This window comes from Blennius ocellaris, assembly GCF_963422515.1.
Source record: "Blennius ocellaris genome assembly, chromosome: 14".
NCBI lineage: Eukaryota > Metazoa > Chordata > Actinopteri > Blenniiformes > Blenniidae > Blennius > Blennius ocellaris.
The window spans coordinates 13,866,201-13,885,532 of NC_137663.1; the positions used below are offsets into that span (position 1 = coordinate 13,866,201).

Sequence of the window (19,332 nt, forward strand, 5' to 3'; positions counted from 1 at the left end):
CATCTTTGTCCTCGTCCAGGGGGAAATTCACGGGGCGTGTTTGGCCTGGCTCTTGTGCAGGGAGAGTGGAAGGTTTATGTGAGTGGTCTGCTGGACCGTGAGCAGCAGGACTGGTATCTGCTCAACATCACAGCCAGCGACGGGCTGTATGTCGCTCGCACTGCAGTGGAGGTGACTGTTATGGATGCTAATGACAACAGTCCCATTTGCAATCAGGTCAGTGTTGAAGAAAAATGGAAAAATGGAAATATGACAATAAACAATTTTTTATTTTTGCCACAATTAAACACAATTCTTTGAACTCTGAACAGCTACGATGCCAACTTAAAAACGCACATTTAAATGCACATGAATTACTTTTAGTCTGTGTTGCAGAGAGTCACATTAAGCACAACAGGGAGAATAATTATTGTCCAAAATGCTTTTAAATGTGCAAATCATGGTGGATTTGCATCTAATTCTCATACTTTAGCATTGGTTGTTTTGGGGTATTTTTTTTTTGCTTCTTCCCAAGGTTAACACCATCCACTTAGGTTTTTTTAAAAAAGAGCGTATGTGCCTTGTAATTACATCATCGTGCACAGTACAATAATCATTAGTGAAAAGGTAAGTTACAGTACTCTGTGTAATTGCCAGACTAATTGCTTCTTTGTCAAACATGTTTCAAGAGTAAGTCATTAATCAACAAAGGATAAATTAAGAATTTTATCATATTTTAAAATTCCCTTTGTCACGGATTAGTACCTGGTGACAAAATATGGTGTCATGCAGTGTTGATTTTCTGATTAACAACATGTCAAGAAACAGGAGAGGGAGCAGTTCCCACAATGATGAACTTCCTTTTGAGTAATTTTTTTTAATGGAAGCTTAGCTCAGGAAGTTATTATATTGAATAATGGTGAAATTTACATATTTATAACCGTGAGAGAAGCGCAAAAGACCAGGGCTGTGGTAGTAAAGCAGGATTTGTTCAGTTAAAATATTGATTCTCTGTTTCACTGTGTATCAAAGTACAAACTATGTGTGAACTAATTCAGGGAAATTATCTTCTATACGTACAATAATTCAGAGGATGCGCTGTACTTTATGGAGAACTTGACTTTTAGTTAATGCTGTTATAGAGTATATATTGTAGTACTAACCTAAAAAAAAATACCAAAACTGATGAATTGCATTTTTTGAATGGCACAAATTGCATAATTCACACCCGCAAATGAGATGAATCATTGAATTAGACAGATAAGTGTATCTCGTTATGCTAAATCTTTCCTTTTTTCTTTCTTACTCAGCATTAAGACTCATTCTAAAATTTAAGAGACAGAGAGACAGACAGAGAGAGAGAGAGAGAGAGAGAGAGAGAGACAGAGAGACAGAGAGAAAGACACAGAGAGAGTGTGTATCTGGGGGTCCATTTAGCAGTATTTTCCAGTTCTTCAGTTGCACATGATTAGGTGAGAAACTTTCACTTCCCCTCAAAAGTAATAATAATTTTTTTCAAATCCTTTTCTGTCTCCCTGTTCTCCTCTGATGGTTGATAGTCTCTCTGTTCTGAAACTACAAAGCGCTCAGTCTGACTTTGCATGTCAGCAGCATCACATGCTTTATAAAGCACCGAGGGTCAGACTCTCTGCTGTAATTCTCTTGTTTGTGTACATTTTTCTAGGTTTCATCTAAAAAGCAGACGTGATCCATGTTTCAATGAAGACGTGCAAAACAATGTCAAATTTGATCATAAATTATATTGAATAGTAACTACAGTAAGAATTCATTAATGATGACTCCATCAAAGGCCTTTCTTGGATTTAATTAGTCACTGCTTTTGTGAATTTAAAAAAGGGGAAAAAATTACTTCTTATTGTTATTCTTAAAAAAAAAATCGTATTAACCGTGAAAACCTTGCAACTCAACGTCACACAAGCGTCACAGAATTTTTGTGTTTGGTAGATTGTTGTGAGGATTCTTTTTATAAATACATTTTATGCCTTTGAAAAGCCTGATTAATTCCCTTTAAATTAGTGTCACATTTGAGAAAGGAGCAGCAAGTCTTGTCTGCCAAAGTCAAGCAGCTGTGTGATTTATATTAAAAATGCAATTATGTAAAAAATCTCTCCATCATAATGTTTTGACACAGTTCCATTCATTTTCTTAAAATCAACTGATTATTTGATTGACAAACTGTTTTACCTTGATAAATTCATCAATAAATTATTCTCACTTTTCAGAATTGCTTCAGCAACAGAAGCAGCAGGTTTTGCTTGGAGCAACCCAAACTGTGTGTTTTGTGTTTGCTGAAATTGTGAGGTTACAAAGTTCATTTGTAGAAGCAGTCAATGGCAGTAGTGAATACGGGGTCAGGGAAGGGCATCCGGCTCTGTTCTCGCTGCAGGGATAATGGATGCTGTGCCCTGCAGTCGAATACACTCTCTCATCTGTAGATGTGCATGCACAGCTCTGTCTGTCTCTCTACCTATGAGTTTCTCTATGTGTTCACATGTCTGTGTATGTCTCTGTCCGTGTATTGCTCCAGGCAGTGTACAGTGCCTCTTTTCCAGAGGACATTCCCACTAACAAGGGCATTCTGACCGTGGGGGCAACAGATGCTGACTCAGGCTCGAGTGCTGAGATTCAGTATTCGCTGTTTGGCATCGGAGTAGAAGATTTCTACATGGATGCAAACACAGGTACATCAAATTAGAATTATTGTAATAGTCGGGGTAAAAAATGACATATTGTACTCAGTCAAAGTTTTGCAACACCTTACCTTTTTCTGTACTCAGGTGAGTTGCGCACAGCCACGGTGATGGACCGAGAAGTGACACCCACCTACAAACTCATCGCTCAAGCAACTGATGGGGGAGGACTGTTCTGCCGTTCTGACATTTCACTCAAAGTGTTGGACGTGAATGACAACGCCCCCTCATTCTCATCCACTTATTTCCTGGCGAGTGCATATGAGAATGCTGCCCCCAAGACTTTACTCACCCGATTGCAGGCGAGCGACCCCGATGAAGGTGAGATCGATGATACTGGTGATATTCCGTGTGTTGTCCGTTGGATGTGTAACATGTGAGGCGATGGGGATGTATACAGAAAGTTTTCTTTTTATACAACATGCATAGTTCAAGTTGTTATGTTACTCAGCAATCAATATCTGAGCAATATGAGCCAAAAGCAGTGATATATTGTGTTCAGTATGTAAAACAGACAATTTGTACCATCTGTTCTATCCAGGTCTTAACCGTACAGTCGTCTATTCCCTACTGGATTCAGTCGGCGGAGTTTTCTCCATCGATCCAGTTAGCGGAATAGTAATTTTGGAGAAATCCTTGGACAGAGAGAGCAGAGACTCTTATCGTCTTCGTGTCCGGGCCGCCGATCGAGCTGCCCAACAGGGAGCGCTATCCTCTCAGGTTTGTAAGAAGCTCAAATGTAGATATTCAAGCTTAGATTTACTATACAAGAGTCACAAGAGAGGTGATCCATCCACCTCTGACACAGATTAAGCCAAATGAGGGTCGCAGGGCACCGGGGCAGATCAAACGCATGATACATATTTTGAACATGAGTACCCAGAGAAAACTAAAAACTCATACGCACAAGAAGAACATGCAGAGTCTGCACAGAAAGACTGCGAAGACCCCTCCACTGACCAGAAGAAGAGGCTGTGTTTATTTCAATCTCATTGGAAATCACATTTATGCTTTGCATGATACAATCATGGTTTTCTCAGAATATAAGCTCTTCATCTAATTAAAGTGCATTACTCCTATGAACAACTAAAGAAAAAAAAAAACAATTATGTTGTGGTAATTAGCTCCTTTGCACATCATTATGGAATCAGAATTAATACGCTACACGTTAAATTGCTCTTTGTTTTTTTTCTGATCGTGGAGTCTACAATCTTGCGATGTTCACTCTGTATTTCTGTCTATTTGCAGGAATAACAATTGAAAAGGCAGTGAATAAAAACATGTTTACTGAGGAGATCTGATAAAGACGCGGCTAGATTTTAATTAAGATAGATCGCCATCAAATCGTGCAGTGGAGGGGATAGGAAAGCTCGAGGAGGTGAGATTCACCCAGACAGAGGCAGTGGAGAAACAAGGGAGCAGAATATTAGAAAAGCTTGAACTGTGTTGACTCTCTCACACCCACTAGGTTTCTTTTCCTGAGCCCCTTTGATGCTGCAGAAACAAGCCTCAAACACAAGCTGAAAATAAACCTCTGCGAGAAGTTAGTTCATGTGTTATCATTTCTACAGGAATTTATGACTTCCAGAGGTTCACTGACCACTGAAGCTGAAACAGAACTCTGCTATCTATAGCAGTATGTATCGCAAACCACCACTAATACAGATGGGAGTGGTTGTAGCTCTAGTAGCAGCAAAGGCAGAGGTTTTAAGGGTGTAGCAATATTTGTAGTTCACACAGCGACATAACAGCTGCGACCAGAGCTAGTAGTATTAGTGGCATCCTATTTGGAGTAAGTGGAACAGGGATCACGCTAATACTAAAAGCAGTTGACATCATAAAGAAAACACTGGATTTATATGATTCTATAATGGTACAGATTTCAATCTGAATCACAAATTATTCTCTTTCAGGCTTTGGTTGTTTTTCACAGAGACCTTTGACTGCAAGGGTAAACACCAGACCAGTCCTGCCCTAAAAGAAACCTTCATATGTCAGCGGCAGATCAGAAAATTATAGTTTATAATGTGTATTGTGTAGATACATTCTGTGAATAACAGCTCTGTTCTTGGGGCCTTTCTATGTGGGGTTTGCATGTTCTCCAGTTACTCCACTTTTCACCGACAGTAAAAACATGCAATTGAGATGAACTGTTGACCCTAAAAATAACTGTAGTTCTCAATGTCCATGTACATGTCACTGTGAGTTTGCCCTGTGATGGACGGCCATCCTTTTCAGGATCAGTGCAACACGAACCAGTATTAGATTAAATACAGAGGAAGTAAGATGGATGGAGATACAATTAAAAATGTTAATGACTACTCATTGTTACTTGTACATTTAAAAATGCTTGTATCAACTTTTTTTGGTGTGTGTATTTAATTTGTTTGTTAGAGCTGTCAAAAAAGGTTAAAAAATATATCAGGTTCTGATTAATAATCCCCCCCCCCCCTCTCTCATGGGCATAGGGCTGCAGTCTGTGGTGCCGAAGCAAAATTGCCATTGTTGAGAACTGTAGAAAAATACAGGCAGTTTTACTCCTTTTTCTCTGTTTCTTCTTCAGGTTGATTTGACCATTTTGGTCCTGGATGTGAACGACAACGCTCCAGTCTTTCAGAGGAGGGACTATGCTGTCACTGTTCCCGAAGATGTCGCTGTTGGGACCGAGGTGGTACGCGTGTTGGCGACGAGCGCTGACATTGGCCCGAACGCAGAGATCACCTACAGCATCCGCTCAGGCAACGAGTTGAGGAAGTTCTCCATAGATAGAAAATTGGGTGAGCGAGCTTCCATGTGTATGGCTTGTTACTTTTAGAATTGATGGCATGTTGCGGTGAACTATTACCTTTATTTAGTGCCTTAAATTAAAATTAATCCAGCTTTAGTGAGCATGAATTATTTGATTTGGCTGCGATTCACAGCATTGATAGTCATAAACATAAATCAAAATTCCACAAGTAACAAACAACAATAAAACTGCCAAATAACAGCTGAATTGTTGATATTAAATTGTGCTGTTTGTGTATGCGAAGGCTCTATTTCAGTGGCTGACGATTTGGACTTTGAGATATGTAAGGACTTCTACCTCACGATTGAGGCATGGGACAATGGGAACCCTCCTCTCAGCACTGCTACGATGGTAACCGTTGAGCTTATGGACGTCAATGACAACGCTCCAGCCTTCAGTCAGGATATTTACAATGTACTAGTAGGCGAGGATGCATCAGTTGGGCAGACGATTACAAAGGTAATATTTGGTCTTTTCTTTAAGACGTTTTTGTTGGCTTAGTGTGTATTTTTTATATATCACTAATTCCAATATGAAAGAAAAATAAAAATCCCTTGTCAGCAGGCAACAGTAAAAAGAAAAAGCTCTATCATATTAGATATATGGGTTTAGCAGAACCATACTTGAAGGTGGAAGCACGTGGCTCGATTTGCTGAGGTTCAGGTAAAGTAAGAGAGAGAGGGGACTTATGAAGGTTAATGCACACTTTATTTTTCTCAAGAGGCAATTTGTGGTACAGCCAGCAGTGAAACATACATATGGGATAGGAACTGCAGATCAACCTTTAACCCCCAAACCATAAATATCTGCAGGAAAAGGGGTGTCACCTGTATGGCCTGCAGGTGAAAACCAGCCTAGTTTCAATTCAAACTGCATGATTGAACAGTGAAGAAATTACAAAGAGCATAACTTACAAGATGAGTCAATTTTTTTTAAAGTAAGTTAATGGGAATTTGTTCTGATTTACAGTACAGTATTGTATAAATAAGAGTCCTTTTAAAATGTTAGTAGTAATTCACAGAGGTATGGAAACATGTTTCAATACATGCTCTCTTAGAAGAGAAAAATAAAGTAATACATGTGCTCTAAAGGAATCATAGCAATTATGATTAATCAATTGATTAATTAATTAATGTGCAATATTTGTTAGTGAACATAATAATTGTGTGAGAAACAATCACAAAACCCAAGCAGGGGTGAATAAACACTGGTATATAAACACTAAAGAAAGACTCTGGAAGAGGTTCACTCAATTAATGTTAAATAAAACACTGATCACCAGCGCCACCTGTCATTTTCACCAAGCCTACAGCAGAAAAAGATCCATTAAGCATTCTCAAATATCTTACAGTAGCTTTTCCAGATTCACACAAAAATACTAAAATTAATAAAATTGATAAAGGTTTCTAATATAGCAAAAATAGCTTCGGGTGTGTGTGTATTTATGTTTATGATTCAGAGAAAGACTGATTTTCATGTTTTATTAAAAAGACTTATTATAGGTATGCAGTTCCTCTGCTGCCTGACAAAGGGTGCTGCAAGACGTTTAGCACCCCTACTTCTCAGCAGTGAAAGACAGCTACTTGCTAGAGAAATAACTATGTAGTAAAAGCTATGTTGTGAAAAGGAATTGTGAAATTATGCATGCGGAAAGCTGCAGATATCATGCAGCCAATGAGGCAAACATTTGCATGTAGAGAAACACTGAAAGATGGGAGTGACAACCACAGAGTTCATTTTCAGCTTTTTCTTATAGACATTTTGCAGACTACTTGTACTTTTTTTGCACCAAATGCTCACTGATATAACTCCGATATTTTGGCATCAAATTTATTAGCACATAGCCCTAAAATGAGTTTGACACTTCCCATATAGAGAGAGTTACAGTGAGAGAGGACATAGTGCACAGTAGCAAGAGATTAATGACATACAGGGCTGAGGTATAAATATATAAAAGTGTATGAAAGAAAGAGGAGGGATGCTTAGGGCATTGAATGGGTCTCATTTATCATTTCACTCTGTGTGTTGTGTTATTTAGGTATCAGCAGAAGATCTGGACAGCCAGGTGAATGGGCGAATCACATATTCCATCCTGAAAGGTGACCGAAGTAACCACTTCTGGATTGACCCTGTCACAGGACTGCTCAAAGTCAATAAGAGGCTTGATAGAGAGCTCGTAAGGATGCATTTTATGTACAGTATCTCGTAAACAATCACTCGTAATTTTCTGGTTGGTGAGCACAGATAGGACATACAATGTCCCGTCAAGGTCAAACACCTAATGAAGTCTCATATTAAGTAAACTGAGCACCGTCTCTCTGATACATACAGATGTGGCACCCATGCACCCATATCCTCCTCTGTGTGTCTAGGTATCCAAGTACTCTTTGTCAGTGCAGGCCTTCGACAGCGGCTCTCCTGCCATGTCATCCACAGTCACAGTAAACATCGACATCTCTGATGTTAACGACAACCCGCCTGTCTTCAATCCTCCCAACTCCACTGCTGTTATGCAGGTCAGTCAGTGTTTGTTTGCTTATTCCGCTTATATCATTGTGTGTGTGTGTGTGTGTGTGTGTGTGTGTGTGTGTGTGTGTGTGTGTGTGTGTGTGTGTGTGTGTGTGTGTGTGTGTGTGTGTGTGTGTGTGTGTGTGTGTGTGTGTGTGTGTGTGTGTGTGTGTGTGTGTGTGTGTGTGTGTGTGTGTGTGTGTGTGTGCGCTCAACTCTTCCCTCTTCATATTTACAGCTAAACCAAGCTGCCAGCACCACCCTGCTGAAGCTGTCAGTCAGCGATAAAGACTCTCCGAGAAATGGGCCTCCGTTCCAGTTTCGTATCATGTCCGGAAATGAAGGGAGTTTCTTCTCCTTGGATCAAACTGGAACTCTAAGATCCAGCCGAGTTTTGGGACCTGAAGCCCCCAGAGAGTTCACTCTTGAAATTCAGGTGAAGGGTTGGTGTGTCATGTGGCATAAAGTGATCAACAATGTATGAAATATGTCAATCTATCGGCGATGTTTGCGAGATAACTGTTGTTCAGTTCGTTCTCTGTCAAACAAAACAAAAGAAATGATGAAGACCCAATGAAAAGTAATATTTTCGCAGTGTCCTTTGGCATGTTGTTTATCTCTCAATATGTGCAATAAAACAAAAGCACTGTTTTAGTAATTGCCACATCATATTTCCACTTAAATATGAGACAACTAACTCTAAAGGGGCTTTTCTCATTCTGCATTCAATAGAAATGCAGCTTTGTGTGTCTCCTACACTGAAAGCAGCTTCAGATAAGAGATCAAACTGACAGATCTGCGTGTAAGGGACATCCTTATGTGTTTAGCTTCTCATATCATTGCAATCTAGAACAAGCTGTGTCCACTTGTTTGTGTTGGCATTTTGTTTTAGTTTTTTTTTACCTGAACAAGTAGTACTTGTTAGACTTTAAAGGTCTGAGAAAATACCAATAAAAAACAAAATGGGACACATGAATGAACAGTGACTGAGTATACGTACAATGCGCAAAATTGGCATTACCTAAACTGTCTGACATAAAATACATAAAAAGTCTGACATTAACTTCGTATTGGTCTCTTAGGCAAGTGATTCCGGGAAGCCAAGTCTCACCTCGTCCTCCTGGGTGTTCCTGAGGGTCATTGCGAACAGTCAGTACAAGCCCACCGTCTCCCCTTTAGAAGTCTTCATCGTCATGGTTACGGATACCTTCCCTGGTGGCCCAGTTAGTCGGATCTATGCAACCGACCGTGATCCCAACGACGTCCTGTCATTTACTCAGAAACCTCAGCCCAAGAGCATGTTCAAAATTAACAGGCAGGATGGCAGTATTGTTGCTCTGCCAGGCCTGGAACCTGGCAGGTACTCACTACACTACACTACACTACACTACATTACACTACCCTACACACAAACAAAGTGGAAATAACACATTATGAAGAAAAAAAAGTCTGGTGATGCAACAATTTTTCTGTCTTTTTGCAGATATCAAATGAATGCTACAGTTAGTGATGGACGTTTTGCCGTGATAGCTGATGTGTCAGTCCAGGTCGAGCAGGTGACAGATGTACTGCTGCGAAGTGCCCTTACCTTACGTTTCAGCTCCTTGTCCCCTGAGGATTTACTAAGTCGCTACCTGAACCAAATCAAGCTGACATTACGAGGACTTGCGGGCTGGAAATGGTCACCTGGGCAACCAGATCCCCTCCACATACTCGGTCTGCAGCCGGTGACGGGAACATCAGACACTGACTTGCTTCTAGCAATGGAGAGGCCAGAGACATCGGGCGGCGGGCGGATGGGGGGCTTCTATTCCCCACAAGAGTTATCTGCAAAGCTGGAGCAAGCAGCAGCACGGGGCCAGATTCGAGGGGTTCTGGCTGGGGCGGTTGTGGTGAGCAGTGCTTGTTCTGGGGAGCTGGAGTGCGGGGATCGAGTGTGTGAAAACACACTGACGATGGAGAGTGGGTCACCTATCACCTACAGCACAGAGAGGGTGAGCTTTGTGTTGCCCAGGTTCGGGCGCACAGAGACCTGCGTCTGCCCTGGTGAGCACTGTAACAAGTATTTTAAAAAGATAAATATCTGGAAAGATGCCACACTGGAAAATGACAAGGTCATAGAAGGGAAAAAAAACAAGGGTACTCATTGACACACTGAATTTTTGTTATGTTAATTTTCAGACTAATGTTGACATTGTCATTGTCCACCTGAAAAACTGCAACAATTGAGATAGACTGTCGAGTTTGTTTACAAAGACGTATGAATACATTACAGCCAATCTAAAAGCTTTATTTATATAATGATTTATGTTGAAATGACATCCAGAGTAAATGACTTTCTGATATTTATGTGTTTGTCTCCTTCCAAACAGGAGGGGCATGCCCCACCTCTGTGGAGCTGTGTGAAGGTCAGTCCTGTCCGGCAGACATGCAGTGTGTCCGTTCTGGTCCTACAGCACCATCTGTCTGCCAGTGTCAGCCTGAGCGACTGGACGACTGTGCAGGTGCGATCTGAACCTGCTTTAAGTTTGAACCACCTCAGGGTGTATGGTCTTGTAGCTCAAGGGTTTTAACCTCCACTGCCACATACAGCCCCATTTTATCTCGAGGGGGCAGGGTCACCACAGTAACATTGACATCTTGACAAACTTTGTTTTAATGCAAAAAGGTATCTTGTGAAAATTGGAACTTTTTATTTTATGTGTTTTTTTTTACAGAACATGAAACAGCTGAAATTCTTAACAAAAACAATGAATGCAATTTTACACTATTTCTAACACTTCATCAACAGGAATTTGCAGCCTTCATGCATGATACCTCAGAAAGAATGAGAACATTTTCATTAGTTGTCATTAAAACAGCACAATTAGCAATAGAATATATTTTTGTGGAGAAAAATTCTACTTTCATTCTAACTACTGTAACTCGTCCTGTAGGCTGGATTGGCCCGCTGGCAGGCTGGCTTTGTCCTGTGCACTGTATGTTTGACAGCTCTGCTGCACATTATAGTATTACTTGAACCCTTTTCATCCTTGATCTGTTTCTGTTGGAAACTTGTAGGTCATACCTCTCTGAGCTTCTCTGGAAACAGTTATATCAGGTACAGAGTGACAGCAAGTGGCCAGAGTGGAGAGATGAAGCTCGGCCTGAGGATACGCACACTTCAGAGAAGAGGCGTCATTATGTATACACGCGTTAACCCCTGTACTATGCTCAAGGTGAGTTGGAAATTGTACATTTATAATGTTTTCCTATTTGACCGGACATAAGCAGAAGTCTTTTTCCATGTTGTTAAAGAGCATGTTGGTCATGAGGTATTTTTATTTTCTGTTTTCTTTTACAGATTGAAGGCGGTCGTCTCTGGTTCCAGTTAGACTGTGACAACACCCTTGGCATTATGGGAATCTCTGGCAGACCTATAAATGATGGCCTCTGGCATTCAGTTGCCTTGGAACTGACCAGGAACTACACCCTCCTGTCACTGGATGACAGTTATGTGGAACGCCGCCGAGCAGCCCGGGCTCCTGTACGTCTTTGGCCTCTGGCCCCAGACTCATCATTTTTCTTTGGGGCCCAAGTGAGGCCACTGATTGGGCAAGGTGAGAGGTCAAGCCCAGGGCCGGGTAGAGGCCAAGCAGGGCCCGAACCTGGGGATCGGGGAGCGAGGGGACCGCCGAGAGCTCAGGGCGGCTTCCAGGGCTGTCTGGGCTCACTGATTTTGAATGGTAACGAGCTTCCACTGCAGAATAAGAGGAGTCGCTATGCTGAAATAGCCGGGCTCAGCGAGGTCAAGTTGGGATGCGTACTTTATCCAGATCCATGCATCAGTCAGCCCTGCCTCAACGGTGCCATCTGCAGCAGCCTGCCCTCTGGAGGTTTGTGTACATGTAGAAGATCATGTGAATGTGGGTGTGTGCAGTTATGCTCTTCTATTAATGAATTTATTTCAAACGTGTCATCATATTTGATAATTTTAGGGATATTTTATTGTTCTGAATAGTTTGTGCAGCTATGACAATCAAGTTGGATACATTTTTTTATTTTTTTTATTTGTATATCTCTGTATTTTGTCAAATTTTAATAATATAGTATTCTATGATAAGTGACATGCTGATTATCTTTTCGACAGGGTTCCTGTGCAGTTGCAGTGTTGGATTCACTGGGGGGCGCTGTGAAATTGAACTGACATCCTGCATGCCAAACCCATGCCTGAATGGTGGGGAATGCAAACCTGTTGGCACTGCCTTCCTTTGTGGCTGTCCTCGAGGACTTGGGGGAATTGTGTAAGAAAAATATACTGAAATCATACACACACTCTTTTAAGGCTTAACAACTCATTGTTACTACAAGGCTGATGGAGAGTGATTAGTAATGTGAAGACAGTATGCACACAGTCAGACACATTTTAACATCTGCATCCTCCCGTTCATTCAAACATAAAAGAGCATGTGTGAGACTCAGTGAAAACACACATTCATTAACCCAAATTCGCACACCACTACCCACTGTGTTGCTTTAGTTGTTTCTGTGTGGGATAAATTAGTAGTTCTAATTTAATTCAGCATAATTTTGGTTGAAAAGCCTATAATCATTCCGTAGCTACCCTCTTAATTATAGCTCCGCAACTGCCTTTGAAATAACCTCCTCTGTTTGGTTGTTCAGTGGAGCCACCACTAGAGAGCAGGTTTTACTCAAATTAGAAAACAGCTTTGTTGTTCTTTTTTTTTTTTTTTTTACATTTTGAGGCAGTTTCCAGATCAGATCTGAACGATGAAGTTGAAATACACTTGTATTTAGGTGAATGAAGCTCAGGCACATGATAATTCAAAATATAGTCAGGTAACATTTAAATTGATTGAGTGATTGAAACCACAGCCACGTGAGCCAGCAGCCTCATATTTGAATTAATTAATGCTATTGTTGTCATTGCATGTAACACATAACTAACTTTATTGTCTCTGTATAAACCCTACAATTCACACTGGCACAGCTTAGTTAAACCTCGTTTTACGTAGTTAGATTGGATTTTATCTATGACCTTGAAAAGGGATACAAAGTCCTCTCACTAAACAGTAAAGTTGAAAGAACTATCAGACAAGTGAAACAAGCCAACAATAATCACTTCAACCATCTTATATACCGTTTCTTTCAATTCCTTTCCACTTTCTACAATTCGAGTGTCCGCTTAACCTTTATTTGCTTTTGGACTGTGTGAAAAAAATCAAAGTAACCAGTCAAAAATTAACAAAAGAACATGCAAACTCTACATAAACAACAATCAAGTAAAGCAAATATATTCCTAAAAGAAATGGATTTCAGGGCAGAATATTTGATCAAAAACATGATCATTTTACACCGTCTTAATTATAAATTCACAACAGCATGTGCAACTTACTATTTTATGTCACTATGTTTTATGTCAATTATGTTGTCCTGATTATCTTAAATATGCACAAGAAGGTGTGACTGTTGAGCAGATTAAAGTCTTAAAAGGTGAAATGCATTAAATGTTTTCCTCCTCCTTAATTGTTGAAAGCAAAATTCACAATATTCAAAGCACACTGAAGCATCCTGTGAAGTGCTTTTTCTTCTTTCGTCATTCCAACTCTTGCAAAATGTTCTAGAAAGTCATATCACGGGGAACAAAATAATTGAAAAGAGAGACATGTGTTTTCTATCCCCCTCACAGCAGGACGCCGTGTTTGAAATGACAAGCAGAGATGAGCACGTATGTGTGTGGACTAAAATCACATTGATGTTGTTCAGTAGGAGTTTGAGCCTTATCCAAGAGAAGTGTTGAGGCTTTTACATTTGGAGATTTATCCATATTGTAGAACAACATAAATGCGGATTAAAAAGAATCTGCAGAGATAATCCCTTGTTTAGCAAAAGTAAAGCTCTCTGAAAAGATAATCTTAAAAATATTTCTTTTCTCTGTCTTTTAAACTCATTGATGCACTTTGGCTCTCCCCTTTCACTGTGATACAAATCATCTCCACCGCCTTCATACATATCAATTTATTTGTCTGTGCCTTTACAGATGTGACGAGGATGTGAATGAGTGTGACCAGGATGGCTGTGGAGTCGGAGGAGCGTGTGTCAACACATTTGGGTCGTTCTACTGTAACTGTTCAGATGGGTACGAGGGTCAGTTCTGTGACGATCAGATGCCTGGCGATCCGGGAGATGACATGCAGGTAAACAGTGAGCACCACCGGGTTTTCTATTGCAGCGCCTTCACGGGATACACTTTTTTTTTGGGAGGGGGGGGGGGGGATTGTACTTTGGGCCCACACCTAATTGGACTTGATATATAGATTGGAGCTGTTGAGAATTTTGAGTGTGCGGAATCCTCCTGGAATGCGAACACACTTGCTTTGTATCTTTGTCTCGACTGTAGATGAATGAGAGTGTGCTAATGGGCAAATCACAGTTTCCATTTGAATTGTTACGCTCTTGACTTTTATCGAGCACTATGTGGTGACTTGTGTTGAGCATGCGAACACAAATGATGTTGCATATTCTAATAAGCAAGGTGCATTCAGTAATCCCCCTAAGACTAATGCAATGAACAGATTAGTAACTACACTTTGCAAAATCACCAGGACCATTTTTGCAATTAAAGTGTCCATTTTTCTGAAATACTGGACAAAATTATAACACATGTTTTCCTGGAAATGAAAAAGTTGACTTTACTGAAGCTTAGTAATCGTCATTTGTCTAATTTAAAAAAGGGGACATTGGTATTAATCATTTCCTGTGCACAGCAGGATCAGAGGTGTCATTGCAATAATTCACAGTTGTGAGTAGATGAAAAATGCTAATGTATCCAACACTCTATTATTCAGGCTTACACCAACAAATTTAAATTCATTTTATCAATCAAAAGATGCCCTTCCTTCCGATATATTACTAAGCCTGTTGCATTTTCAACACGGGTTACAAAGATTTGTAGGTGAAAGGCTCGATGCACTGCCTACATCGACTCTGAACAAGCATGAATACATACTATTACTCCCATTCGGCAGCCTGACCAACTTGACTTAAAAGGAATCTTACCACACTTGCACCTTAACATTCGTTCATTTTAAATTTGTCATGCTAACACTTGGCCAAGTTTGTGCAAGTGTGAGATTGTTTGAATGAAAGAGAATCCTAATTAAGAAAATACCTAGGCCTGGACTTCATGTGCTTCCTTCTGGCTGTGATATAGTATGCATTTTCACACTCAGGATAGAAGACATGCCTTCTCGATGCTTTTCTTTCTTTTTTTTTTTTTTTCTCTTACCCAGGCTGAGCCTTTGTCGTACGTTGGACCGGGAGAGATAATTGGCATCGGGGTCCTTGGCTTTGTCATTATTTTCCTCCTCATACTCTTCATCGCCTTTCGGAAAAAAATCAAGTTCAGGAAAGAGTCAGACCCAGGCCCAGGCACTCAGGCTATGATGGGCATCTCAGCAATTTCCACAGAAACGAGTTACATGCTGCGCAAGACTGGCATGGGAGCAGAGGGGATTGAGTTTAAGGCCGTGCGACTGTCAGGTTCACCGGGGCCAACGGGTACGTACGGTGAAGTGGGGGGCAGCACCGGGGGTCCGCCCCAGGTTATGGTGCGTCCAACTGCCCACTCCCCACTACCAGGAGGAATCAGCAACCCGTGTATGAGGAGTGGAGATGGAGACAGGACCACTTCCAGCGAGGGCAGTCAGGTGTGTACGAAGCGCATCGACATTGTATTATAATTAATTCCTTGCCTCTTATATCACAACACGATATGATCACCTCACTGGGCTGGAAGGAAACTGCCAAAGCCGTTTCACGAGCAGAGAGTTATAAAAGTAGGAAATACTGCAACATTGAATATTCCAGCAGTGTTTTCGTTTTGCCTCCAAAAGACATGGTTGACAGGATCTGTGAGCAAAACAATTATTATGATCACTCGGCGGGCATTGTATCATGTAAGTGTCCTACAGCCTTTAAGATAAGAACAACATTTATTATGAAGCTACAAGAATGAAAATTCCTAGCAAAATCAATTTTATATCTAAATATCAATATTTATGCTGTGACAGCACAACTTCCCTCTCCTGGGCCCCTTTTGTTGGTGCTGTGCTTCTGCAATTTGGATGGTTCTTTTTATTATGTGAAAGAGACTCAGAATCGTACTTCCTGTAATTACTCTTTCTATTTCAAACAGCCTTTGGGACAAACAACCACAGTGTTCCTAAGATAAAGTATGTAAGCTACAGAGCCTTGCTCCAAACAAAATACAGTGCAGGCGTATCTATGGTAGGACTTTGCTTCTAAGACTAAATAACTTTTTTACGTGAAACACATGCAGGAAGTCCAGTGGCGTCGCTCAAGCACTGTGAGGACAGTTACCAGTGATAAAGTTGAGATGCCATAATCAATAACTTACAGTGGGCAGATTATTCTATCTTTTGCAGTGTAAAGCCACAGTTTGTAAATATTGTAAATAAACAAACTAACAATGGAAGACCAATTTGAGAAACGGTTTAGACACAAGACAATTTAATTAAACACGTCATTGCTTCATCAGCTCCTTAAAGTAGTTGGGCATTATTGTGTTTTATTTTTAATATGCACTAAATTCTGATTAATAGCTGGACACTGGAGAAAAGTTTTATGTGTATACTTTAGTATTTCAGTAGAAATTCCTTGCAGCTGAGCAAATAAGATGGGATTGATAACATAGTGTATATCGCTGGAGGAATTCGGTACCGAATATCAACTTTGTAATAGATTTTCAACAACAATGGATCTCTGTGTAACTGAAAGATGTATTTCAACAATAAATACATGTATATGAATAGAAGGTATGACTTTTCAACACAGGGTATGTTTCAGAGGAACAATGGTGGAGGATGGATTTCATGTCATTTTTGAGGAGTAAAAAAGGTTTAAAAAAAACAAATTGTGTACTGGAAAACTAACAATTGTATAAATAAAAACCCATCATTAAAACAAAATTTTGCATAAGTGTAATATAGACAAACAAAGAGCTATAAATAAGATTTGCAAAATAATAACAGGTGCAACAGTTGCATGCAGAAATATTTGCTCACATTAGCAAATGTTTTTTCTTTGTTGTCTATAAATCCCAACATCTGCTAGCAATAATATCTTTTAATGCATGGCTTGTAATTTAATTTGTTTAAAGAGGCAACAAGATATACAAGTATTGCTGTGAAGAGCAAGTTATACTCATTTTGGCTCAATAGAAATACACTATTATACACGCAAGTTCTTTTGATTCGGAATTTCGCTTTAATTCAGAAACAGCAAAAAGGCTCTATGTGTCCCTAAGCCCATGCAATACCCTGGTTTATTTTAATGTGGAGAGAAATTGGGAAGCCTGGCCTTCAGAAATAGCATTAGTGTTTAAAGGTATAGTATAAATAAGTATTGATAGTAGAGAGTTGACAGTCCTGCTTTATTTGGATGTCAAAACACACTATGAGTTTTGTTCAGCCTGCAAGGAAAGTCGCTTCAAACTTCAATAACTTAATTTTATAAACCCCCTTAAATTAAAATTATTATGCAAAAGAAGGTGGTCTGTGGAGACGAGGTGTTTCTCCCCTTGGAAATACAGATTTCTTAGTAGGACAGTTTCATTGTTGGTTTTATAGACTTTTAATTAGCTTTAAAACGAGTATTTTCTTTCATCCTTACAGATGAGCAGCTTCCTCTCAGACATGTCCAATATCCGTGGGGTGACGAACAGGAGGGGTATCGCCGTGTGCAGCGTGGCGCCCAACCTGCCCTCGGCTTCAGCCGCTCGCTCGGAGCACAGTCCTGCCCACAAAGTGTCCTGGGAGGGTGAAGAAGTGAGGGAGAAAGGCTTGGAGAGGCCCAGGGACGAGAGGGAGGAAGAGTGGGGGCAGAGAGCTTTTGAGCTGGAGAGAACACAGAGAGATAACAGTCCACAGGGTGAGACTGCGACAGCGTTCATGCACAGATGCAACACTCACACGCACGCGCCAGTTCTAAACTGATCAAAAAGGCAACGAGTACAAAGGCCATGAACTCATTGTGTTGGAGCCATACCATCATCTTCACTGAGCGAGCTTATTTCACAGTGATCTATGCCTTTTGATCACACACATCAAAGAAAATGGCCCACAGTAAGCAGGAGCACTTATAAAGTAATATTTATATTTTTCTGTCGTTTCAATTCAGCTTTATCATTTATTTCCTGGGAAACTATTCCTGTTATTTCCAAAGATGTCCTCCTGTATTGGTATAGCTCCCTCACATCTGCACTTCTGTTTGGATGGTCAGGGTAATCAGCCAGAACTGATATCTTGTCCTACTTTTGCTCAAAAAAGTTACGTCAAACTCCCAGTCACTGGAGAACTTCCAAACAGAGATAGTGAACTTTTCTGCCAAGTTTCCCCCCCTATTTTTGGCCAAGGTTTATGTACCTTCGTCAACCACAAGCTCATTAATTCACCGCCAGCTCTGTCAACAAGTCTACTGTTCACACTTTCTGCTCAGTCAATGAAATGAGAGCAATGCATTTCATCGCGAAGGTAAGACGTCCGTTCGATTGTCTATCCAATCTGTTGTTTGAATAATACAGCTTGCAGAGGGGACTTCCTGCCTGTTAATTATCGATTCCTTCCTGTGGTAATGGGGAATAGGTTATTTTATTTTTTTGCTCCCCTGCTGAGTGTATGCAGAAATAAGGACTCGCACTTAGTCCCTTCGGTGCTCACAGTAACAACCACAGTTCATTAACTACGACGTAATTAATCTTACAGCAAGCTAATGTTGAAATTATTGTGTTAATGACTCATGTGTTAAGTGCCAGTTTAGCCAATCAATTGGAAACAGTTTATTAAGTGATTTATACAACAGCAAACCCCTAAACACACAAGAATGACCGATTTAGTACACGGTCACATCTCAACAAGTGAAATACCAACTGACAAGGGAGCATACTGGTCATTTTCTATCACGAGCAGAACTAGTATGAATAAATAAAATGCAATAAATAATTAAATACTTGGAAAATACTGAGAACAAATCAGAGGCTGTATTGCTCGGTTTTGGCAACTGTGTTCCAAAATACAAGATGTTTCACAGAGTGAACTCTTTCAACGAGTGCCAGTTCAGACAGAAATATTTCTGTGACAATCATGGAAAGCAATTTGTTAAGATGTTTTTGTTGGTCAACAGAAATCCGTCTTAAAACAAGTGGGAGTTAGGATTGGACTTGTGTGTGTCTTAGTGTTAATGATAAGCATTTCAATTAAAATGGTATACACTGGCCGAAATGGAAAAAAAAAAAAATAAATAAATAAACAAAGCAGTGCCAAACTA

General features: G+C 40.3%; 1 protein-coding gene across 1 annotated transcript in view; it reads left to right on the forward strand.

The window, feature by feature from the left end:
- The window catches only part of fat3b (FAT atypical cadherin 3b), a gene marked incomplete at both ends in the record, with an annotated part of 65,564 nt that overhangs the window by 37,889 nt on the left and 8,343 nt on the right, over positions 1-19,332 (forward strand). The window contains 18 exons of the mRNA XM_080508781.1: positions 20-216; positions 2,528-2,681; positions 2,778-3,011; positions 3,232-3,410; positions 5,254-5,467; positions 5,723-5,937; positions 7,517-7,654; positions 7,851-7,994; positions 8,225-8,422; positions 9,069-9,346; positions 9,470-10,032; positions 10,359-10,490; positions 11,047-11,204; positions 11,330-11,861; positions 12,116-12,269; positions 14,027-14,183; positions 15,279-15,695; positions 17,682-17,937. Of these exons, the coding sequence (XP_080364907.1) occupies positions 20-216; positions 2,528-2,681; positions 2,778-3,011; positions 3,232-3,410; positions 5,254-5,467; positions 5,723-5,937; positions 7,517-7,654; positions 7,851-7,994; positions 8,225-8,422; positions 9,069-9,346; positions 9,470-10,032; positions 10,359-10,490; positions 11,047-11,204; positions 11,330-11,861; positions 12,116-12,269; positions 14,027-14,183; positions 15,279-15,695; positions 17,682-17,937 (4,320 nt within the window). The remainder of the gene's footprint in view (positions 1-19; positions 217-2,527; positions 2,682-2,777; positions 3,012-3,231; positions 3,411-5,253; positions 5,468-5,722; positions 5,938-7,516; positions 7,655-7,850; positions 7,995-8,224; positions 8,423-9,068; positions 9,347-9,469; positions 10,033-10,358; positions 10,491-11,046; positions 11,205-11,329; positions 11,862-12,115; positions 12,270-14,026; positions 14,184-15,278; positions 15,696-17,681; positions 17,938-19,332) is intronic.